The sequence below is a fragment of the Chlorocebus sabaeus genome, chromosome 20, assembly GCF_047675955.1.
Source record: "Chlorocebus sabaeus isolate Y175 chromosome 20, mChlSab1.0.hap1, whole genome shotgun sequence".
Classification (NCBI taxonomy): domain Eukaryota; kingdom Metazoa; phylum Chordata; class Mammalia; order Primates; family Cercopithecidae; genus Chlorocebus; species Chlorocebus sabaeus.
The window spans coordinates 110,862,795-110,888,458 of NC_132923.1; the positions used below are offsets into that span (position 1 = coordinate 110,862,795).

The 25,664-nt window shown below is 44.0% G+C and overlaps 1 protein-coding gene and 1 pseudogene across 10 annotated transcripts in view; both read right to left on the reverse strand.

Moving 5' to 3' along the window:
• CEP85 (centrosomal protein 85) overlaps positions 1–25,664 on the reverse strand; it is a 51,261-nt gene that overhangs the window by 21,743 nt on the left and 3,854 nt on the right. For 3 of the 10 annotated variants that reach the window (XM_073007657.1, XM_007979918.3, XM_073007654.1), the window contains exons 2-5: positions 23,540–24,670; positions 17,793–17,865; positions 13,102–13,254; positions 1,345–2,039 (exon numbers count right to left, since the gene is read on the reverse strand). In XM_073007657.1, the coding sequence (XP_072863758.1) occupies positions 1,345–2,039; positions 13,102–13,254; positions 17,793–17,847 (903 nt within the window). In that variant the 5' untranslated portion in view covers positions 17,848–17,865; positions 23,540–24,670. Of the gene's footprint in view, positions 1–1,344; positions 2,040–13,101; positions 13,255–17,792; positions 17,866–20,020; positions 22,794–22,862; positions 23,498–23,539; positions 24,671–25,664 lie in introns of those variants that run through there. The other 7 variants (XM_073007655.1, XM_073007656.1, XM_007979917.3 and 4 more) reach the window with 7 other exon arrangements.
• LOC119626529 (small nucleolar RNA U3) lies at positions 10,682–10,770 on the reverse strand (annotated as a pseudogene).

The following is a 25,664-nucleotide window of genomic DNA, read 5'->3' on the forward strand; positions in this document are numbered from 1 at the left end:
GCACTTTTGGAGGCCAAGGCGGGCAGACTGCCTGAGCTCAGGAGTTCTAAACTAGCCTGGGCAACAGGGTGAAACCCTGTCTCCACTAAAAAATACAAAAAATTAGCTGGCGGTGGCGGCATGCGCCTGTGGTTCCCAGCTACTCAGGAGGCTGAGGCAGGAAAATTGCTTGAATCTGGGAGGTGGAGGTTGCAGTGAGCCGAAATCATGCCACCGGGAGACAGAGCAAGACTCTGTCTCCAGAAAAGAAACATATACATACACAAAAAAAGAAAAGAAAAGAAATGAAAAAAGAAAATACAGGCCAGGTGCAGTAGCTCACCCCCCACCCCCCAGCACTTTGGGAGGCCGAGGCGGACAGATCACAAGGTCAGGAGTTCGAGACCAGGCTGGCCAGCATGGTGAAACTCTGTTTCTACTAAAAATACAGAAACCACCCAGGTGTGGTGGCACACACCTGTAGTTTCAGCTACTCAGGAGGTTGAGGCAGGAGAATCACTTGACCCCCCTGGGAGGTGGAGGTTGCAGTGAGCCGAGATCATGCCACTGCACTCCAGCCTGGGCAACAGAGTGAGACTCCATCTCAAAAAAAAAAAAAAAAAAAAAAAAAAAAAAAAAAAAAAAAAAAAAAGTGATAGAACACAGGGGCTCAAAGAAGGTTTTCATATTTATTTATTTATTTATTTATTTTTTGAGACAGAGTCTCACTGTCATCCATGCTGGAGTGCAATGGAGTGGTCCTGGCTCACTGAAACCTCCACCTCCCAAGTTCAAGCAATTCTCCCGCCTCAGCCTCCCGAGTAGTTGGGACTATAGGCGCATGCCACCACATCTGGCTAATTTTTACATTTTTAGTAGAGGCAGGGTTTCACTCTGCTGGCCAGGTTGGTCTCGAACTCCTGCCCGCCTTGGCCCAAAGTGCTGGGATTAAAGGCATGAGTCACTGCACCTGGCCTCAAAGATGGTTTTTAAACCCTAGCTCTACCAATCACCAGCTCTATGACCCTGGACAGATTATGTAGTCTAAGAACCTGGTAAGTTTCTACATCTACCTCGTTAGTACACTATGAAGATTAAATAAAATTCTGTAGCCTAGTGACTGGTATAAATACCTTTTAAATTTTCCTTTGTAACCTTTTGCTATTTTGGAGACCTTAGCTGGTGCTTAATTTGACCACCAAACAGATTCAATGGCCAACAGCTCACAAGCCTGTATTTCCTGTCTACAAACATCTTCCTTCTTTTTACAGCTATTTTCTTTAAAGCCAAAATTCAAAGGACAAAAGCTATTACAATTCTAAGAACGTACAGAACCTAGAAAACCAAGGAAAGATGGACCTCTACCTGCATTTGCTCCATCTGTAAACGGATCAATTCCAGCTGCTGCCGACAAGTGCTGAGTTCACAAGATTGCTCTCGGGGATGCCAAGTGTCAGGACTCGGCTGCCACACCTGAGAGGGCAGAGGCTTGGAGAGCCCGGGAGCAGGCTGGAGTCCCAAAGGGAGGACCCCACTGCTATTAGAATGTGGTCCATTCCGCTCAAACACTGCCCCGCTGCCCGGTGCCTTCTTGGCCTCAGGCAACACTTTGTACAACTCCTTGCTTGTGCTGGTTCTTGGGTTGTGGAAGCGGACTCGGTGGTGAGGATCTGAATAAAGTGTCTCCATCATTGCCGACTGATTGAGGGTAGAGTCCATGCTAGGAATATCAAACTTCCTTGCCTCTTCTTGTCTTTCATGGCCCACTGCTGGAAACCAGGACTGCTCAATTCCATTTTCTCCAGGAGCACCAGAGAGATACACGAGATCTCTAGATAGGCCCGGAGAGAGTTTCATTGCACCGAGGTCTCCATTTCTTGTCATTCCCACACTTTCAGCCAACCCTGACAAAGGGAGTTTGGAGGAAGAGGGTCCAACAGGTGTAGAATTTGGCTTGGCAGGAGAGGTCCCTAAAGTAGAAGGCATCACATGGGCTGTTGGAATGGTTACATGGCTTTTGATGGGCTGGAAAGGAGGACTGCTACTTGAGCTGCAAAAATCTGCGGAGAGAATAGTCTTCCATAAGTAAAAATTGAAGCAGCAAGCTTTCTTGAGTTTGAATGCTATGCCAGAAACTCTCTGCCTGTCCTGAGACCAAGCAGAGAGAGCACCGTCATCAAAAGTATCAGGCAGAAAGACACGGCAACCAAACTGGGAGATGTATTTTCCAGGATCTCAAATGCCATTCACAAGGTAAACCAACAAAAGGCAATAATGGCTTCACTTTTAACTCAGTCCTTTGTACTGGAATAAAAAAAATCTTGTCAGTCAACAGACAAAGCTGAAAACTGAACTTTAAAAAAAGTTACTTACTTAAGGAAAATGAGTTAGGTCCTACTCTTCTGGAAGCTGGACAACTCTCAGCTATAATCAAATCTAATAAAAATATCCTTTCCAAGAGTCGCCAGAATCTTCTGCGACCTCCAAAAGCTCCCCCAGGAAGGTGAGCAACAAGTCCAAACTATCCGAAGAACCAAGCGAACTAGACAGTCTTGCTCAGTATGCAGGGCATGGAGTATGGCATCTGAGGCAGGATTCTGTTCTCTCCCCCATACCCCAGACCTGACTGCCTGGATATGTGAAGTTATTCTTAGTAACTCTCAGGTTTCACTCTAGCACAGTGAGCACTCTCAATTGGGTACACACTGAAATCCTCTATTTTATATTTTGCCTTTCACTTGGCCCCTTGTGTGTACCCAACTGTGGTGGGTTTTTTTTTAACATTTCCTTCAGACTGAATTCATGTTTCCTTTGGCTCCTGCATGGTCTTGGGAGACAACCCTTGATTAGCCCTACTGCAGAAGGTTCACATTTCTACCTATTTCCAACTTTCAAGTACTACTCTGAGGGGGACTACTGCAAGCAAACAATAAAGGAAGAATGTGAGGTAACATACTTACTGCTTTCAGCGGGCAGAAAACTAAATAAGGAAACAAGGAATACCAATTTCTTTTCTTTTCAACTATGTTCAGTACTTGTTCCCAAATCAAGCATATCTACGATGGAGAAGAGCGACTACCAACTTGTTTCTCTTTTTTTTCTCCCCACCAACCAACACAGAGCACACACAGATAACAACAACAAATACTACAATTGTTCCCAGAATTACGTGAGTATAAGATCAGCTACTATCTTCTCATTAAACAACCTTTTTTTTTTTTTTTTTTGAGATGGGGTCTCACTCTGTCACCCAGGCTGGAGCACAGTGGCGTGATCACAGTTCACTGAAGCCTCAACCTCCCCCGGCTCAGGTGATCTTCCCACCTCAGTTTTTTTATTTTTAGTAGAGACAGGGTTTCGCCATGTTGCCCAGACTGGTCTCGAACTCGTGGGCTCAAGCGATCCACCCACCTTAGCCTCCCAAAGTGCTAGGATTATAGGTGTGAGCCACCATGCCCGGCCTTAAGCAACTCTTTAAAAATACGGGCAAGCCACCTCACACCTGTCAGAATGGCTATTATCAAAAAAATGAGGCTGGGCGCACTTTGGGAGGCTGAGGAGGGGGGATCTTGAGGTCAGGAAATCGAAACTATCCTGGCTAACACGGTGAAACCCCATCTCTACTAAAAATACAAAATATTAGCTGGGCATGGTGGCACGCGCCTGTGGTCCCAGTTATTCCAGAGGCTGAGGCAGGAGAATCACTTGAATCCGGGAGGTGGAGGTTGCAATAAGCCAGGATGGCACCACTGCACCCCAGCCAGGGCGACAGAGCAAGATTCCATCTCAAAAAAAAAAAAAAAAAAAGAGATGAAAGACAAGTTTGGAGAGGATGTAGAGAAAAGGGAACTCTGGTACACAGTTGGCGGGAATGTAACAACACAGTCATTGTGGAAAACAACGGAGTATGTAGGTTCCTCAAAAAACCCAAAAAACTAAAAATAGTTACCATATGATCCAGCAATCCACTTCTGGGTATATATCCAAAGAATATGAAATTAGTATATCAAAGAGATATATACAATCTCATGTTTACTGAGTAATTATTCACAATAGCCAAGTTATAGAATCAACCGATGAACAGATAAGGAAAATGCAGTATACAGACACAATGGAATACCAGCCTTATAAAAGATGTAATTTATGTCACTTCCAACAACATGGATGAACCTGGAGGACACTAAGAGAAATAAGCCAGGCACAAAATGACAAATACTGCACATTCTTATTTGTATGTGGAAGCTAAAAAAACCTCGACACATAGAAACAGAGAGAATAATTGTGGTTACTAGAAGCTCGGGAGCAGGAGGAATCGAGAGATGCTAATCAAAGGGTAAAACATTTTGGTTAGACAGGAGGAATAAAAAAGATGTGCAAGCCTTATACTATATGCATAGTATCTAATTTCCTATGCTCAAGATGATTTTGGGGATACATAAAAGGCCACACTAAAACACACACACACACACACACACACACACACACACACAACAAAACAAAAACCTGAATAAGTTCTGACAACATGCATTAGTCTCTCAGGACACCAAAGAAGAAATTTTTCAGTTAAAGGACCCAGTTTCTGATGTCTCACAACTTAAATATAGGACTAGTACACAAAGTTAAGGCAGATTGGTAGTGATAAAGACTTCAAAGACTAGTAAGCAATACAATTTTTTCATTTTTTTTTTGAGACAGAGTTTCGCCCGTTGCCCAGGCTGGAGTGCAATGGCACGATCTCGGCCCACTGCAACCTCCGCCTCCTAGGTTCAAGCGATTCTCCTGCCTCAGCCTCCTGAGTAGCTGGGATTAAAGGCATGCTCCACCACGCCTGGCTAATTTTGTATTTTCAGTAGAGACGGGGCTTCTCCATGCTGGTCAGGCTGGTCTTGAACTCCCAACCTCAGGTGATCCGCCCGCCTCAGCCTCCCAAAGTGCTGGGATTACAGGCATGAGCCACTGCGCCTGGCCCAATTTTTTCTTTTTTGAGACGGGGTCTCACCCACTCTGTCGTCCAGGCTGGAGTGCAGTGGCACAATCTTGGCTCACCACAACCTCTGCCTCCCGGGTTCAAGTGACTCTTCTGCCTCAGCCTCCTGAGTAGCTGGGATTACAGGAACCTGCCAACATGCCTGGCTAATTTTTGTATTTTTAGTAGATGGGGTTTCACCATGTTGGCCAGGCTGGTCTTGAACTCCTAACCTCAAATGATCCACCTGTCTCAGCCTTCCAAAGTGCTGGAATTACAGGGATGAGCCACCGTGCTTGACCATAAGCAATATGTTTTAAATTCTCCATAAAAGCACATAATATCAGTTCTTATCAAGGGTTGCTGCTCCCATAGTGTAATTACAAAACAGAAGACTATGAGGTTGTAGCACATGAGGGGTTGCTACCATGAACTCTGCAATAGCTCCTTCCATTCTCCATCCATAGCACCACTCTCTCTCGATTCACCAAATTCAGTTCTGAGTCCACACCGTCTGCTATGGTTTGAAAGTGTCTGTCCCCTAGAAGTTCATGTGTTAGAAACTTAATTGCCAATGTAACAGTATTAAGAGGTGGGGGCCTCTAAGAGGTGACTGGGTCATGAGGGTAGAAGCTTCATAATAGATTAGCAGAAGTGAGTTAGTTCTCAAAGCAGTGGGTTGTTATAAAAGCAAGCTTGGGGCCAGGCACGGTGGCTCATGCCTGTAATCCCAGCACTTTGGGAGGCTGAGGCGGGCGGATCACCTGAGGTCAGGAGTTTGAGACCAGTCTGATCAACATGGAGAAACCCCAACTCTACTAAAAATACAAAATTAGCTGGGTGTGGTGACACATGCCTGGAATCTCAGCTTCTTGGGAGGCTGAGGCAGGAGAATTGCTTGAACCTGGGAGGCAGAGGCTGCGGTGAGCCGAGATCCTACCATTGCACTCCAGCCTGGGCAACAAGAGCTAAACTCCATCTCAAAAAAAAAAAAAAAAAAAGCAAGCTTGGGTTTGGCACGGTGGCTTACGCCTGTAATCCTAGCACTCTGGGAGGCAGAGGCAAGCGGATCATTTGAGGTCAGGAGTTCAAGACCAGCCTGGCTAACATGGTGAAACCCCATCTCTACTAAAAATACAAAAATTAGCTGGGCATGATGGCGGGTGCCTGTAATCCCAGCTACTCGGGAGGCTGAGGCAGGAGAATCATTTGAACCTGGGAGGCGGAAGCTGCAGTGAGCCAAGATCCTGCCACTGCACTCCAGCCTGAGTGACAGAAATAAGACTCTATCTCAAAAAGAAAAAAAGGCAAGCCTGACTCACTCTTGTGGTCTCTGCTTTCCACCATGTTGTGATACAGTACAAAAGCCTTCGACAGATGCTGCCACTATGCCTTTGGACTTCCCACTCCCCAGAACCATGGGCAAAATAAACATCTTTTCTGTATAAGTTACACTATCTCAGGTATTCTCTTATAGTAACAGAAAACAGACTAAGATAACCCCAAAATAATGTCAAAACCAAAGCCAAGAAGTACCAACTGACCTAGAAGAATATGGCTTTCCTAATTTTTTATAGATGATAAATGGACATCTTAGAAAATTAAGGTGATGTCCTTGTCCACATTTTTAACTTATCTATTGGGTTTATCTATTTATATTAAGGAAACTGCCTGATTCAGACTAACTGTGCTATAAAATACAAAGTTACACCAGCGGTCCCCAACCTTTTTGGTACCAGGGAATGGTTTTATGGAACACAATTTTTCCACAGATGATGGTGGGGGGGATGGTTTCAGGATCAAACTGTTTACCTCAGATCATCAGGTATTAGATTCTCTAAGGACTGAGCAACCTAGATCCCTCACATGCACAGTTCACAATAGGGTTTGTTCTTCTTTTTTTTTTTTTTTTTGAGACGGAGTCTCGCTCTGTCGCCCAGGCTGGAGCGCAGTGGCCGGATCTCAGCTCACTGCAAGCTCCGCCTCCCGGGTTCCCGCCATTCTCCTGCCTCAGCCTCCCGAGTAGCTGGGACTACAGGCGCCCGCCACCTCGCCCGGCTGGTTTTTTGTATTTTTTAGTAGAGACAGGGTTTCACCGTGTTAGCCAGGATGGTCTCGATCTCTTGACCTCGTGATCCGCCCGTCTCGGCCTCCCAAAGTGCTGGGATTACAGGTTTGAGCCACCGCGCCCGGCTAGGGTTTGTTCTTCTATGAGAATCTAATGTCACCACCAATCTGACAGGAGGCGCAGGCTGAGGCAGTAACGCTTGCTCACTTCCAGCCGTGTGGCCTGGATCCTAATATGCATGGACTGGTACTGGTTCACGGGCCAAAAGTTGGGGACCTCTGAGTTACACGGTAAGTCTGGTTTGTGGTTTAGAATTTTTCTTTTTTTTTTTGAGACGGAGTCTTGCTCTGTCACCCAGGCTGGAGTGCAATGGTGTGATCTCGGCTCACTGCAAGCTCCGCCTCCTGGGTTCATGCCATTCTCCTGCCTCAGCCTCCTGAGAAGCTGGGACTACAGGCGCCCACCACCACACCCGGCTAATTTTTTTTTTGTATTTTTAGTAGAGATGGGGTTTCACCACATTAGCCAGGATGGTCTTGATCTCCTGACCTCATGATCCACCCGCCTCAGCCTCCCAAAGTGCCAGGATTACAGGCGTGAGCCACTGCGCCCGACCAGAATATTTTGAAATGAAATAGCAACACTCATTTTCAAAGGGACCTCTATCTTCTACGATTTTCAAAGGCATTCAAAATTTAGTGTATGGGAACCAGGCAGGTGATGCACTTCTGTAGGCCCAGCTACTCAGTAGTCTAACTCAGGAGGATTACTTGAGCCCTCTCGAATTTATGGCTATAGTACATTATGATAGTACCTGTGAACAATCATTGCACTCCAGTGTAGGCAACATAGCAAGACCCATCTCTTTAAAAAATACAGTGCATGGGATATGTGATTTTTATTTACAGAAATCTACAGTTGCCCAAAACATTGGGGTTTTGCCATTTTAAGAATACAGTTCTAAATCTCTCCTCTACTTAACCACATTTTCTGCCCCCTCCCCACCCTAAAAAACAACTCATTTTTTTAGCAACCTTCCTTTCACAGTAAGGGTAGATTCAGCTATTACCAAATCTCAGTCACTTCAGTCTACACCTGAAGTGATTCAGTAGCCTGAATTACGCCAGTGACTATTTCAGTCTTTTGCAAAGAGCTGAAAGCATTCTGAACTCTTCAGTACCCACCTCTACTCTGTCCCTCTAGAATCTTCCAAAGTAAAACACCTTAGTGAAGGATGGAATCAAAAGCATGCCTATTCAACTTAAAGATGCAACAATGAACTATACTGTATACCAGTCACAGGGGTTCTTGTCAACTAGACTGCAAGCTAGATCCATGAAAAAAATGTCTAAGAGTTAAGATTAGAGGCCAAGAGCGTGGCTCACGCCTATAATCCCAGCGCTTTGAGAGGCCAAGGTGGGTGGATCAGCTGAGGTCAGGAGTTCAAGACCAGTCTGGCCAACATGGTGAAACCCCATCCTTACTAAAAATATAAAAATTAGCCGGGTGTGGTGGCACGTGCCTGTAATCCCAACTACTCAGGAGGCTGAGGCAGAAGAATCGCTTGAACCCAAGAGGTGGAGGTTGCAGTGAGCCACTGCACACCAGCCTGGGTGACAGAGTGACACTCCATCTCAAAACAAACACACAAAAAGAGTTAAGATTAGGATCATAGTATTTAACAAACAGCAGTTTAAAAAAACATCTAGGGCCGGGTGTGGTGGCTCACGCCTGTAATCCCAGCACTTTGGGAGGCCGAGGCAGGTGGATCACGAGGTCAAGAGTTCAAGACCAGACTGGCCAACATGGTGAAACCCCATCTCTACGAAAAATACAAACATTAGCCAGGCGTGGTGGCGCGCCTGTAATTGCAGCTACTCGGGAGGCCAAGGCAGGAAAATCGCTTGACCCCAGGAGGCAGAGGTTATGGTGACTGAGATTGTGCCACTGCACTCCAGCCTGGGCGACAGAGTGACTGTCTCGGAAAACTAGCAATAATAATACAAAAAATTAAAAAAAAAAAAAACAACTTCTAGACCATTATCTTTGGTCCCTTTCTCAAGAGGACTATTACAATTTTAAAAGAATGCACTAGAAATACAAATATTTTCCCAAAAGAATAAAAAAGAGAGTCACACATACAATCTGTGTAGCAATGTAACTGAATTAAATACAGCTGGTTATTTCAACGGGAAAAATCTAGACTATTGATTGATTTTAAAAATATCTATTATTTAATAAAAATAAAAAGGTCCCATGACTGCACATGCAGACAAAACCTTAACAAGTGAAAATTAAATTAACAGTAAGACTTTTGATTACACAATTGATAGACTATTACACAGTCAGGAGACCAGAATCTGATAACCAGCTGTATGTTAGGCAAGTTACTTAACTCCTTGGGGAATTTTTGTTATTCACCAATCAAAATGAGCAGAGGTGATTTTTGAAGTCCTGTGTACCTCAAAATCTATGATTCAATTCTACTCAGTATTTACTGAGCACAGTCCCCACTATACATATAGTTGTCAAACTATTAAAATTAATGTTAAGGGCTGGGTGCAGTGGCTCACACCTATAATCCCAGCACTTTGGAAGGCCAGGGCAGGAGGACTGCTTGAGCCCAGAACTTCAAGAACCAGCCTGGGCAAGATGGTGAGAACCCGTCTCCACAAAACAAAACAAAACAAACAAACAAAACTGGCTGAATGTGATGGTACACGCCTGTAGTCCCAGCTACTCAGAAGGTTTAGGTGGAAAGATCGCTTGAGCCCAGGAGTTCAAGGCTGCAATGAGCTTATGATCACGTCATTGCACTCCAGCCTGGGTGACAAAAAGAGACCCTATCTCTATAAAACAAACAAACAAAAACTAAAATTAATGCTAGATGTCTAGGAATCAGTAATAGTAGATGTGGTCCCCACTACCCCCTCTTTTATTTGGAGACAAGATCTCACTATGTTGCCCAGACTGTACTCAAACTCCTGGGCTCAAGTGATTTTCCCACCTCAGCCTTGGGAGCAGCTGGGACTACAGGTACAGACCACTGTCCCTGGCTTTTTTTTTCTTTTCATTTTTAAATTTACTCCTCTCAGCTCATACCTATTTAAGAAAAACAAAAACCAAAAACCTTTATTGAAATACAATTCACATATCATACAATTTGCTCACTTGAGGTATACGATTCAATGGGTTTTAGTATATCAATGGAGTTGTGTAATCACTACAATCAATCTTACAACATTTTCATCACTCCAAAAAGAAAACTTCTTACCCTTTGGCAGCCATGCTATGTTTCCACCAGCCTCTGAAGCCCTAGAAAACCATTAATCTACTTTGTGTTTCTGTACGTTCACCTATTCTGGACTTTAGGCATTAGATTCTCATAAGGAGCATGCAATCTAGATCCCTCAAATGCATAGTTCACAATAGCATTCGTGCTCCTATGAGAATTTAATCCCACCACTGATTTGACAGGAGATGGAGCTCAGGCGGTAATGCTCGACCTGCTGCTCACCTCCTGCGGTGTTGTTCCTAACAGGCCAGACTAGTACTGGTCCTAGGCCCAGGGGTTGGGGACCCCTGATATAGATGGAATCATGCAATATACAGCCTTTTGTGTCTGGCTTTTTTTTAACTTCATATATAACGGTTATTTCATTTTATTTTCATTTTCTTTTTCTTACCGGTGCTCTACACATTCAGAAAAACTTCTCTAGTAACATACTACAGAAATGATCCCTGAAAATATAGTCTTAGTATATATGTTATTACTATTATTTTTTTTTTTTTTGAGACAGAGTCTCACTCTGTTGCCCAGGCTGGAGTGCAATGGCACAATCTCAGCTCACTACAACCTCCGCCTCCCCGGTTCAAGTGATTCTCCTGTCTCAGCCTCCCAAATACATTACAGACACACATAACCATGCCCAGCTAATTTTTTGTATTTTAGTAGAGATGGGGTTTCACTGTGTTGCCCAGGCTGGTCTCGAACTCCTGAGCTCAGGCAATCCACCCACCTTGGCCTCCCAAAGTGCTGGATTACAGACATCAGCCACCACGCCTGGCCAGTATATGTTTTTAAGGTAGCACGTACCAGTATTTCATTTCTTTTTATTGCTGAATAATATTCTACTGTATTATATGGATATTTTATTCATTCATCAGTTGTGGGTTTTGGATTGTTTCTACTTTTGACTATCATGAATAATGCTGCTACCAACATTTATGTATAAGTCCATACAAAAACTTGTGTATTCATTTCTCCTATATATCTAGGAGCAGAACTATCAGGTCAGAAATAACTCTATGTTTAACCTTTATTTCCCTAAAGGAATAAAAAACAGAGTCACACACACAACCTGTGTAACAAGGTGATTGAACTTACTTTTTTTTTTTTTGAGATGGGGTCTCACTATGTTGCCCAGGCTAGTCTCCAAACTCCTGGGCTCAAGTGATCCTCCTGCCTCAGCCTCCCAAGTAGTTGGGATTATTATCATCTTTTGGAGTATACCCATCCTAGTGGCTGTGGAGTAGATGTTTTAAAATTACAACACATGATTATTGAAGTAACTAGTTTTGTGACTTTAAGAAACTCATTCAATCACTTTGAAATTCAGCCTTCTCATCCATAAAATGGAAATAAGACATATTATAGGGTTCTTAAGGGCTTTAGTGAAATAATATAGAAAAAATTTATAGTATCTATCACAAAGCATACAATCAACAGTAGTTAATTATTATCATTAGGTTCTCTGCCTTCTAGAACTCACCAATCTAAAAGGAAAAACAAAATGCCCTCATAAAGTATTAACTGGCAATACTTAAGTGCAAAAACAAGTGGCAGAGATAATAAAGGTACAAGAATGCAAGGAGAATGATATGACTAATGAGTGTAAGGGATGGGAAAAGCCTGTGGGATATTTGCTGGATCTTGAATAGTAAGATCAGCATAGCTAAGAAAGGCAAGAGGAGGCAGGCATCGCACACGTGGGCCCAGATTAAAGAAGGAAAAAAAGAGCCCGGGTATCAGAAACCCAAAACCAGCTGGGTATGGTGGCTCTAGCCTGTAATCCCTGCAGTCAGCCTTTGGGAGACTGAGGCAATAGGATTGTTTCAGGCAAATAGTTTGAACAATATAGCAAGGGCAATATAGCAAGACCTCAATTCTACAAAAAATAAAAAACAAATAATAAATAAATAATAAATAAATAAATAAATAAATAAATAAAAAATATAGCTGGGTGTAGTGGCACCATGCTGGTAGTCCCTGCTACTCAGGAGCCTAGGAGTTTAAGGCTGCAGTGAGCATGATGGCACTACTGCACTCTAGCCTTGGTGACAGAGCGAGACCATCTCAAAAAATTAGTAGAAACAAAACAAAAAACAGGACTGTACATTCAGACCTGGTGACAGCAGGAAATATGAGTGGGTGGCATAGGGACGATCACAGAACTGAAGGCTCTGAATTTCATCTCCCAAGCAACAGGAGTTAGTGAAGATTTACAGGAAACTATGAAATTAGGTTTTTAGCAAAAATAATCTGGCAGCAGAGGGAAAGACTTGAGGCCAATTAACCTATTAGAAAGTTGTTTCAAAGGCTAGGCACAGGGGCTCATGCCTGTAATCACAGCACTTTGGGAGGCCAAGGCAGATGGTTCTCTTGAGTCTGGGAGTCCAAACCAGCCTGGGCAACACGGCGAAACCCCATCTCTATAAAAACACAAAAAATTAGTGAAGCATGGTGGTGCATACCTGCAGTCTCAGCTACCCAGGAGGCTGAGGTGGGGAGGATCACCTCAGCCTGGGAGGCTGCAGTGAGCCATGATCACGCCAGTGCACTCCAACCTGGGTGACAGAGTGAGATCCCATCCTCCCATCCCCCAACAAAGTTGTTTCAGATAAGATAAAAAATGGAAATTTAGATAAAGGGACCAGATGTGAGAAGCACAGGGAAAGAAAGACTCCTTGAATGGACCGACATTATGAACATTCTGGAAATAACACAATCTGGAAATGCCAATATACCCAAAATGAAATCTGAAAATGACAATACATATTGGTAATCAAATAATTAATACAGACTTACCCTCTGCAATATCTGAGCATGATGTACCAATGGCTGTGTCCCCACTGTCGGCTACACTTGAACAGCGGCTGAAGCGGCTCCGAAAGGGCTCCGAGATAACTGGGGTCTGCCATTCAGTCCCCAGGGAACTGCCCTTCTGAATCACATTGGAACCTGAAACAAGAGGCATTTCCCACCTTTACTGTGAACGAGCTGATGTAACCCCATTAGATCGTTTTTTTACAAAATCACATAAACCATGAGAGAATAGCAGCAATCCACCCCTTTCTCTCTTCTGTGCCTATTTCAGCTGCTCCGACCTAGTTTTTTTTTTTTTTGGAGACGGAGTCTGCTCTGTTGCCCAGGCTAGAGTGCAGTGGTGTGCAACTCACGGCAACCTCCGCTTCCTGGGTTCAAGCAATTCTCTGCCTCAGCCTCCCGAGTAGCTGGGATTACAAGTGCCTGCCACCACGCCCAGTTAATTTTTGTATTTTTAGTAGAGACGGGGTTTTACCATCTTGGCCAGGCTGGTCTTGAACTCCTGACCTCATAATTCACCCTCCTCGGCCTCCCAAAGTGCTGGGATTACAGGTGTGAGCCAGCGGGCCCAGACTGAGCTAGTTAATTTTAAGTGGAAATAATATGAGAAGTGAGAATATTCAAAGATGGTAATAAGTAAGACCCACCAAGAATCCAGGAGTACTGGAACAGAAAACAATCATATTTAATAGCAGTGGCCATTTATTGAAACCTGTAAAGACACAGCACCTTACAAACATAATCTTGCCTACCTACTTACTGAAAAGTATTACCACCCCTATTTTACAGAGGGGAGGGCTGATATTTGAACCCAGTTCTTTCTGATTCCAAAACCTACATTCTTTCCTCTTACAGTTTCTCAATGGTGCTTTTGGCATTCTGGGGATGACCATTCTTCAATGTGTAGTCTATACATTACAGAATGGTTTAGCATCCCTAGTTCCCACTCACTAAATGCCAGCAGCAACCCTCAATCAAGCAACAAGCAGTCCAGTTCCAAGTTGAAAATCATTGCTTCGAGGTTGCAGTGAGCCAAGATCGCGCCATTGCACTCCAGCCTAGGCAACAAGAGCGAAACTCCGTTCCCCTCATCCCCCCAAAAAAGAAATGAATATCATTGCGTCACTGAACCAGGGTACCCTCAATAGGTGAATCCTATGGAGATCAAGGTGAGTTTTGAAAGTCAATCTGAAGAGCCTAGGGTTTTATCTTGAGAGCTATGTGAAGAAATCACTAAAACTGCTGAGCAGGTTAAGACAAAAAGACCGGTGAGATTTATTTGATTTAAAATATGCTGTTTGAGGGGAGGTAGGTAGGAAGTGTTCAATAAATACTTGATTCACTAACATTCTAGCAAAGACTTAAATTTATTTTTTAAAAACCACTATAATTTTCCTAAGGTATATCTGGTGATCCATGTAAACAAATAAACAAACAAAAAAACTAATGGCAGCTACTTATCCTCCATTTAACTTAAAGTGTGACAGCTGATATCAGAAAATACGGTTCTACAGACTCTCTGATCTAGTGGGAGGCAAATGATATTTAGACACAAATTACTTTATTCCTTTCTTCCAAGTTTAGTGCTTCTCCCATTTTTTTAACCTATTTTCTTCCACTTTTGCTCCTTTTTTGCTACCCTTACCTTGGCTTTCTACTGAAGGCAACCTGACTTTCCCCAAATACTTCTATTCTTTGGATCACAGTGACTGCCTCATTTGAAAGAATCTTTATACACTCAATAATCTGTAATTGTTATAGAAGACACAGGCAACAGTCAGAGTTTCTGAGCAGCATGAGATTAGCCAATGCTACTATACTAAGTTGGTGTAATTCTAACCCAAAGCAAAGCAATCTGACCTTCTGGTGAGTCTACACAGCTTTCTCTCTCTAGTCAGTGTAAAATTTGCCAGTCTTTTTGAAACAGTTAAGATTGAGGGCCTCTATTACCACCTTCCTGACTTCCTACTGGAAACTGCTCCCTGTTACTACTACTAATCTTCCACTCTTCATCGTTACCATTTTTCCATCCACTTACTCCATACTCTAACTCCAAAGAGTTATTTGTTAAAAACATATTTTGGTATATTTATAGAGGTTTATGCTTATTTCAAAATTGAAGTTTAAATGCTGAAGTTGGCCGGGGTACCGTGGTCATGCCTGTAATCCTAGCACTTTGGGAGGCCAGGGCAAGCAGATTACCTGAGCTCAGGAGTTGGAGACCAGCCTGGGCACATGGTGAAACCCCGTATCTACTAAAAATACAAAAAAATTAGCCAGGCGTGGTGGTGCATGCCTGTAATCCCAGCTACTTGGAAGGTTGAGGCACAAGAATCACTTAAACCCGGGAGACGGAGGTTGCAGTGAGCTGAGATTGTGCCACTGCACTCCAGCCAAGATTCTGTCTCCAAAAAAAAAAAGCTGAAATTTTTTGTGTTATAGTGCATGTCCTATCAGTAGCATCCTTATCAATTATTAAGACCTTTATTAGTCTGAATGAGATACTACTGAAGAGAGAAAAAAACCATCAGAAAGCTTTGTTAGGAAAGGGAATGTTCCAAAAACTTCCATTATATACATAATTGTCATAGAAACTGTACAAATCTCAGAGAATGTGCAAGCACATAAGCAGGTGTTTAAAAAATATTTGCTGAGGCTGGGCACAGTGGCTCATGCCTGTAATCCCAGCACTTTGGGAGGTTGAGGCGGGCGGATCATAAGGTCAGGAAATTGAGACCACCTGGCTAACATGGTGATACCCCATCTCTACTAAAAAATACAAAAAATAAGATGGGCGTGGTGGCAGGTGCCTGTAGTCCCAGCTACGTGGGAGGCTGAGGCAGGAGAATGGCATGAACCCAGGAGGCAGAACTTGCAGTGAGCCGAGATCGTGCCACCGCACTCCTGTCAGGGTGACAGAGCGAGATTCCGTTTCAAAAAAAAAAAAAAAAAAAAAGGCCGGGCGTGGTGGCTCAAGCCTGTAATCCCAGCACTTTGGGAGGCCGAGAGGGGCGGATCACGAGGTCAGGAGATCGAGACCATCCTGGCTAACACAGTGAAACCCTGTCTCTACTAAAAAACACACACAAAAAAAACTAGCTGGGCGAGGTGGCGGGCGCCTGTGGTCCCAGCTACTCGGGAAGCTGAGGCAGGAGAATGGTGTGAACCTGGGAGGCGGAGCTTGCAGTGAGCTGAGATCCGGCCACTGCACTCCAGCCCGGGCGACAGAGCAAGACTCCGTCTCAAAAAAAAAAAAAAAAAAAAAAAAAAAAAAAATGCTGAATGAATCTTGAATTGATTCAACCAATGCTTATAATGGTGCCTACTATATGCAAGGCAGCATGCCTAAGAGAATACACCAAACATTTACTGAATATCTATGCTGAGGAAGGCACTGTGAGATTTTTAAGTTAAATAAAACATATCCTAAGTTGAATTAAATGTGCCCTCTTCTTTACCAATACCCCAGAATTCAACAAGTCATTTTTCTAAAATACTACTTGTTTGAAATATGTATTATCTACTTAACAAGCCTGCACAGTGTATACATATATTTACGTGTTTAATATACAGTCAGCTCTCCGTATCCATGGTTTCTTTTTTTTTCCCTATTTTTTTGAGACACAGTCTCGCTCTGTTGCCCAGGCTGGAGTGCAGTGGCCCGATCTCAGCTCGCCTCAACCTCCGCTTCCCAGGTTCAAGTGAATCTCCTGCCTCAGCCTCCCAAGTAGGTGGGATTACAGGCACGTGCCACTGTACCCTGCTAATTTTTGTATTTTTAGTAGACACGGGGTTTCACCATGTTGGCCAGGCTGGTCTCGAACTCCTGACCTCAGGTGTTCCACCCGCCTTGGGCTCCCAAAGTGCTGGAATTACAGGTGTGAGCCACAGCGCCCGGCCATATTCATGGTTTCTACGAGTGTGAATTCAACCAATTTTTTTTTTAATGGCATCTTACTAAATGTGCATAGACTTGTTTTTCTTCTTATTCCCCAAACAATACAGTATAACTATTTACACAGCATTTACATTGCACTGGGCATTACAAGTAATCTAGAGACGGTTTAAGGTAAACAGTAGGATATACATAGGTTATATGCAAATACCACACCATTTTATATCAGAGACTCGAGTTATCTGTGGATTTTTGTATCTGCAGGAGTTCTTGGAACCAATCTGCCATGGATACTTAAGGACTGTAGATATTTAATATATTTACTGAAGTTTAAAAATCTTGTTAATCCACTCTAAAGTTAAATTTCTGAGTTTCTAGTAACAACACAACAGAATCTGTTCGCATCCAAGCAGAATTTCAATCTTTGTGGGCTAGCAGATGACTGACCCACCCGGAGGACAAAGACAACATAGAACACAGTAATTTATGCTATGTTTTTCTGATTTCAAATGGAACTATGTTCCAAAGTCATTCTGTTCCAATCCTTTATGTGTCGTCCTCTCCCAACCACGTGGTCCTGTTGAAAGCCATGTAGGACAAGAGATAAATAATTGTTCCCTCAGAGACCTGTTTTTATATTCTATGAAGCTGCATGTTATTTTTGTTCTTTTAGCACCAGCATTTCAGTGAATGCTTGTTTGTTCAATATTTACCTTAAGGAATATGAAAAAACAGAACAAAGGTCAGAATCTAACCCAGAAAACTTTTGACTACTCACTTGGTGAAGTGATGTGAGAGATCCCCTCAGTTGGATATTTCTCCTGCATGGCCATCACAGTTATCTGAGCCAACTGTAGAATGAAGGAATAACCAGTCAGTTCTCTGCAGTATCTTTGATTCCCTGCAAGTTGGTTCCCATTCAAATGAAACTGTCAAAACCATATAGAATATTCAAGTATTTGGCCAGGCACAGTGGCTCACGCCTGTAATCCCAGCACTTTGGGAGGCTAAGGCGGGCGGATCACCTGAGGTCAGGAGTTCAAGACCAGCCTGACCAACATAGTGAAACCCCATCTCAACTAAAAACACAAAAATTGGCCAGGCGTGGTGGCACACATCTGTAATCCCAGCTATTGGGAGGTTGAGGCAGGAGGATTGCTTGAACCCAGGAGGCAGAAGTTTCAGTGAGCCAAGATCACACCACTGCACTCCAGCCTGGGCAACTGAGCAAGACTCCATCTCAAGAAAATAAAAAAGAATATTCAAGTATTCTAAATGTTTTACTCCTAAGGATATTTAGGAGTAAATATGTTTTTATGTATTTTACTTCTAAGGATATTTTTAAAGACAAAGTAAATCCCAATACTCCACTCTACTTATCTCTTCCTAAATCCAGTATAGAAAACCTAGAACCAGAGATTACCAATGCAGATTCCATATGGTCCTAGAACCCCTCTGATTTTTACAAAATTTAAAAATATTACTTTTAATTAACAAACTTTACCATAAATCTTCTTAGCCATGGGGACATGATGACAGGATGAGGTGGATAAAGAACTAAAGAACTAAACCAACAGTGAAGTATTACAGCCTCAATTATGATTAACATAAAACAAATTCCTCAATTCTTCCAGTAATTAAAGTCGGTCATACGCTGTATAAAGATGGAAAGAACTCTTGATCATAAGTAGAACCGCAATCCTGAGCTAGGAACATGAAGCTCTCGTCCCATGTTCTCACTCCTTAAAATATTTATATTAGATGGGCGGATCACGAGGTCAGGAGATCAAGACCATCCTGGCGAACACAGTGAAACCCCGTCTCTACTAAAAAATACAAAAAAACCTAGCCGGGCGAGGTGGCGGGCGCCTGTAGTCCCAGCTACTCGGGAGGCTGAGGCAGGAGAATGGCGTGAACCCGGGAGGCGGAGCTTGCAGTGAGCCGAGATCCGGCCACTGTACTCCAGCCTGGGCGGCAGAGCGAGACTCTGTCTCAAAAAAAAAAAAAAAAAAAAAAAAAATTTATATTTACAGTACACTAGGGGTAGGTGCCGAGAATTCAGCAGAAGCAGATTTGAAGTCTAAACAAATACACTTGAACCCACTAAACATTAAGTTACCAATTTATTAACCATGTAACTTTGGGCAAATTTCTTAGTATCTCTGTTCCTCAGCTTATTCATATAAAAAGGAGGATAACGACACAACCTAATTCATGTTAATTCATTTATAATTAACTTACAACAGTGCCTGACACATACTAAGTGCTGTTATTACTTGGCAATTTACATCGGCAAAAGTGGCACTGTACACCCATGGAAGATCAAGGAGTATAAATTCAGAAACTCTAAATTTATAAAAGCCCCAAAAGAGTTTGGGACAATTCAGCCAGGCTCAGTGGCTCACGCCTGTAATCCCAGCACTTTGGGAGGCCGAGGCAGGCAGATCACCTGAGGTCAGGAGTTCGAGACCAGCCTGGCCAACATGGTGAAACCTCGTCTCTACTAAAAATACAAAAAATAGCCGAGCGTGGTGGCAGGTGCCTGTAATCCCAGCTACTCAGGAGGCTGAGGCAGGAGAATTGCTTGGACCTGGGAGGCGGAGGTTGCAGTGAGCCAAGATCGCACCATTGCACTCCAGCCTGGATGACAGAGCAAGACTCCCTCACCAAAAAAAAAAAAAGAAAAAGAAAAAAAGAAAAAAAAGGAAAGAGTTTGGGACAACTCACAGAACATAACTCTCAGAGGTGAAAATCACTCTGTAGAAAAAAGAAGACCATATGGTACTATTTCTCTAACGTACTTTAGTGACCTCTATAGTATTCTTTTAGTAACAACAACCCAAACCCTTATTAATCCACTACATTTACAACAGACAAAGGGTATCACCCTCAGAATCCCAGTTCTTCACATACTGGGTGAAGGAAGCTTTGTTCAGTAATAAAAGCTTTAGTTTATGGCAAGTATGATTCTGTGAGTTAAATGATGATATAGAAGGATTAGATTACCTCCTTACTAGTGATTTCCTTTCTTGTCAATATCAAAATCCTTTTATTCACACCTTTCTTTAAAGGATGACAAAACGGTAGGCCCACTGGATTCTAAGACGTTTCTAAATTCAGACAAGTTGAAAATATGGTGACAGAAGAACTCCCAGTTACCCTATGACTCAGCAATTCCACACTGAAGTATATACCCAAGAGAAATGAAAACAAAGGTTTACACAAAAGCTTCAATAAGAATGTTCATAGCACCATTATTTACAATAGCCAAAAAGTGGAAACAACACAAATGTCCATCAGCAATGAATGGATACATAAAACGTGGTATATCCAAAAACCAGAATATTACTCAGCAATAAAAGGAACTACTGATACATGTGACAACATGGATGAACACTGAAGACATGCACAGTCAAAGAAGTCAAACAAAAGGCTTGATCCTATTTACATGAAATGTCAGAATAGGCAAATCCAGAGAGACACAGATAGTGACTGCAAGGGACTGAGAGGAGGGAGGTAGGAGAACAGGAAGTGACTGCTAATGGATATCCGGTTTCTTCTCAGGGTGATCAAAATGTTCTGAGATCAGATAGTGGTGACTGACTGCACAACCTTGCCAATATATTAAAAACCTCTGAATTGCACACACATAAAATTAAATTTTATGGTACGTGATATAAACCAAAAATAAAATTCTAAGGCACCCCCAACCATCTGAATGGACCCCTCCCTTTGGCCAAGGACATTCCAAAGTTAAGCTGAAAAATCTGTTAAGGCCATGAAGGCAGTAGTGGTGGTGGAGTCCTACACCCCTCATTATACCCTCCTCCCTTCTGGAATTCAGGAAAAGCATCAACATTAACACAGATGTCTGTAAGAAACATTTACAATCTATTCTCTCTAAAGCCTGCTATTTGGAGGCTTCATCTGCATGATAAAACCTTGATCCCTAGGATTCCTTAACCCAGACATTCCTTTCTATTGATAATAACTTTCAACCAACTGCCAATCAGAAAATTTTGAAATCTACCTATGACCTGGAAGCCCCTACCCCCTAAGAGTTGTCTTACCCTTCCGGATCAATGTAAATCTTACATGTATTTGATTGATGTCTCGTGTCTCCCTAAAATGTTTATAACCAGGGCACACGTTATCAGGATCACCTGAGGGCTGTGTCAGGGGCCATTGGTCACCCATATTTGGCTCAGAATAAATCTCTTCAAATATTTTACAGAGTCTGACCCTCATTGACAACAAATACCTCAAAAAGAAAAAAAGAAAGAAACAAACCCCTTAAGGAGTAAAACAATACAAAATAAATCATTCTTAAGTTCAGAATTAGATGAGCTACTGGTGGAAATTTTTGGGACAACTGAAGGAGACGGACATTTCCTGGGGTAAAAATGAGAGAAATGAATGTACAAGAAGTAACACAACCAATTACAAAGCTTAGAAAGGGAGTGAATGGAGGCAGACAGAGGAAAAAAAAAAACCACCAGGATTAGTTTCCATCTTCAAAGCCCTTTAAACTACAGAAATGCCATTCATTCAACAAATTTAACATGCATTCTGCACTTATTACCTATCAAACACTGTGCTCAACACTTTGCAGGTATCATGTCTCACGTTTCATGCTCACATCAACCCTATGAGGCAGTTACTATTATCCTCATTTTATGGATGAGAAAATAAAGGTTTATAGTAGTGAAGATCATACAGCTAGTAAGAGGCTTCAAAGCCAGGACTGTACTCTAATGCTACAGGAGTCTAGTCAGCATTCTACAAGTGACAAAACACAAAAAAAGGGATCAAGCATGGCACAAGTTGGGAGTTTCTGCCTCAGACAGCAAGAGCTGCAAGCCTCAATTATATTAGCAGCAAAAGTTCATAGCATTTCTTCACTTTGTCCTTGGTCATCACCTAGGCTTTATTTCTCAAGTTGCTACCCAAGAATTAGATTTTGACTGCCGTTAAGTATTTTTCCCCTATAAGAATTACAGTCTAAGTGTGGCCAGGCGCGGTGGCTCACGCCTGTAATCCCAGCACTTCGGGAGGCCGAGACGGGCGGATCACCTGAGGTCGGGAGTTTGGGACCAGCCTGACCAACATGGAGAAAGCCCATCTCTACCAAAAATACAAAATTAACCGGGCATGGTGGTGCATGCCTGTAATCCCAGCTACTTGGGAGGCTGAGGCAGGAGAATCGCTTGAACCCGGGAGGCGGAGGTTGCGGTGAGCCGAGATCGCGCCACCGCACTCCAGCCTGGGCGACAAGAGCAAAACTCCGTCTCAAAAAAGAATTACAATCTGTGTGGAACATCACGCTTGGCAGCTCTTAAGAGAACCACATCAAGACAAGAGAGGATTTGAAGGGACACACAGACAGCTGACACAGACACACGAAGAATCTCACACCATCACACTATTCTCACCGCCTTGATCATTCATTAAACCTTGTGAAAGAGAAGCCAAATCCTCGACAAGAAGTTGCCTTTACAAACAAAAGTCGTGAGACATACAAAACCACCAGATCATGATAAAGCAGACAAGGTCTGAGGGCAAGTAAATGAGACCTGGCTAGCTGCTTCATCCTTGTATCACCACCGTCCCCTACTTAACCCAGTGCTCAATTCATCAACCGAAATTTACTGCTTGCCTACTATGCGCCTGGCTCTGAGCCACGTGTTGGGAATATACTGGTGTAAAGGATCGCTCTCATTAACTGAGGTGAAGTAAGCGTTGAATATATTGTTGAGCAAATAAATCTGAACACACTCAACTTTCAGTTCAACCAAAACACCAGCTCCTTCTTGCTGAAGGAAAGTTCCTCACCTTCCGCCCTACTGACCTTTTGGGGGATTTTTCTTTGTTGTTGGCGGCTTCCTATACACAGTAGGCTGTGGAGCGGCATCCCTGGCTTCTTCACACTACATGCCAGTAGCAAGCCCCGGAGCTGTGACTATCAAAAATGTTTCCAGACATCGACCAATGTCCCCAGGGTAAGGCCCTGCCAAGTGCTCTCCGTCCCACAACCCAAATTTTCTACACAGTCTTCCAACCTCAGCCGAAACTTCACCTCCTCGGGGAGGGCTCCCTGACCTCTCCAACTAGATCTGCGCCTTCTATTTTGTGCTCTTTGTAAAATTTTTCCACTCTACCCTCACTGCGCGCCAAGGGATTACCCCGCTTAACGTCGACTCCCCTCCCAGGGCTGTGCGCTCCGCGAGGGCAAGGAATGCGCCGCCCGCTGTATCCCTGGCTATCGGCACAGGGCCTGGCACGCAGGTAAAGCGACTGCTGTGGGGTGAACCACGGAGGGCAAAGCAAGGTAGCGGGGTAAGCGAGGGGAACGCGACGCGAGAGGGCGTGTGCGGGGGCACTCGCTTCGGGGCGGAGGCGCATGCGCTTCGCTCTCCCCTGCCCCTCACGGTGGCAGGTCGCGAGCTTCTGAGGCTTCACCGGAGCTATGGGAGGAGAGGCAAGGTCGGCCACTAGGACTGGGGCTCCCGAGGGAGGAAAACTTACACAGGCCTGAAAGCGGGCGGCGAAATTCCTTACTCGGGAAGACTGACTGCAGCCACCACGTCTTCGGTGAGCGGTGGTTCCCTCCCTCAGCTCCTCTAACGGCCGTTGCACGCCCGCCAGGCCGCGCGCCACAGAACGCGCGTCTTTCGGCCCCACCGCGTTCTGCCGCCTGTGGCCAATCGGGAATCGAACCGCACCGGCTTCCCGCCCCTTTCTGTCCGTTTCTGACCAATCGGCAGTCGAGCCTTGTCGGTATCCCGCCCCCGCACACTACCCTCTGCTCTGAGAGCCGGACAGATCTTTCTGCGCATGACCACGCAGCCACTTGGCTTGTTCTCTGCTCCTTGCCCCGTTTTACCTGTAGGTGGAGCCCTGCTCACCTATACCTGGAGGGGCCTGCTGGGCCTGTGCAGGTTGGGAAGGTGGCGGCCCGGGGGCGGAGGGAGGGGACACGAGAATCCCACTCAACCTGCCTCACCCTCCTTCCATTCCAACGCGCGTCTATCTGTTCTCCCACCTGAAGCAGGGGTTCAGGTTGTGACCAGGAGTTAAGGTGTGGCCTGGGTCACTGACTAGTCAGGGTCAAGGCTTGGTCTGGGTTGGAGGCAGTGGCCAGCCTGTGACTAAGGTTCAGGTTGAAGGGTAAAGGATCAGTCCCACCTCCCTCCCCAAACTTGGTCCCCAGGAAAAGGAACCGTTAAGTTCATTTGCATTAATAGGCGCTTGAAGAGTCAAAGAGAATTGTTTCAAGTGAGAACAGAACCATCAGCCAAAGGAATGAATCTCGGATAGTGAAATTTTGGGTATCTAGAAACCTGACTTGGGAGGGAGAGATATTAAAAAGTTGTGTAGGAAGCCGGGCGCGGTGGCTCACGCCTGTAATCCCAGCACTTTGGGAGACAGAGGAGGGCGGATCACGAGGTCAGGAGATCGAGACCATCCTGGCCAACATGGTGAAACCTCCTCTCTATTAAAAATACAAAAATTAGCTGGGCGTGCTGGCGCGTGCCTGTAATCCCAGCTACTCGGGAGGCTGAGGCAGGAGAATCGCTTGAACCAGGAGTCGGAGGTTGCAGTGAGCCGAGATTGCATCCTGGTACTCCAGCCTGGTCACAGAGTGAGGCTCCATCTCTAGAGAAAAAAAAAAAAAAGTTGTATGATTTCTTAGCTTTAAGAGCCAGACAAAGCGAGTTCATTACTGAATAAAAGTCACCCTGGAGGAAAGACCCTAGGGATGTGCCCCAAAGTTGTATCCTCTGCACTCTCTTTTAGTATTTTAAGGTAAAAATATAGGAGACATAAAATAGCAGATTTAATGGATAATGAAAATGAACCTGGGTATGATATGAAATTAGGACCAGAAGCCTCTGTTAATGTAAAGGCTAAAAAAAAAAAAAAAAAAAAAAATGTTAAGACAGGGTGTCTAAATGAATAAATTTATGGACTAATGGGTAGAAAGCTAGAAAGTGTTAGTCCTGGCCAGACACGGTGGCTCACGCCTGTAATCCCAGCACTTTGGGAGGCCAAGGCAGGTGGATCACCTGAAGTCAGAAGTTTGAAATCAGCCCGTGGCCAACATGATAAAACCCCGTCTCTAATAAAAATGCAAAAATTAGCCAGGTATGGTGGTGGGCGCCTGTAATCCCAGCTACTGGGGAAGCTGAGTCAAGAGAATCTCTTGAACCCAGGAGGAGAGGTTGCAGTGAGCCAAGATCCCTGCACTCCAGCCTGGGCAACAGAGCAAGATTCTGGAAAAAAAAAAAAAAAAGAAAGAGTCAGAAAACGTTGAAAGGCTTCCATTTCTTCTGTGAAAGGCATATGTGAGGAGGGAGGGAACAGGGGCATCTAGAGGACTGAGAAAAATTAGGAAGATGTGAATTGCTGATACAGAGGATAGAAGAGAAATCCGACTGAAACATAGTGAAAGTGTTGAGATTTAAATTTACAAATAGCAAACAGTACATTTGTACAGTTCTTTTTAATAGATATCTATAGTTTAAAAGTAACTCTGGGCCGGGCGCGGTGGCTCAAGCCTGTAATCCCAGCACTTTGGGAGGCCGAGATGGGTGGATCACGAGGTCAGGAGATCGAGACCATCCTGGCTAACACGGGAAAACCCCGTCTC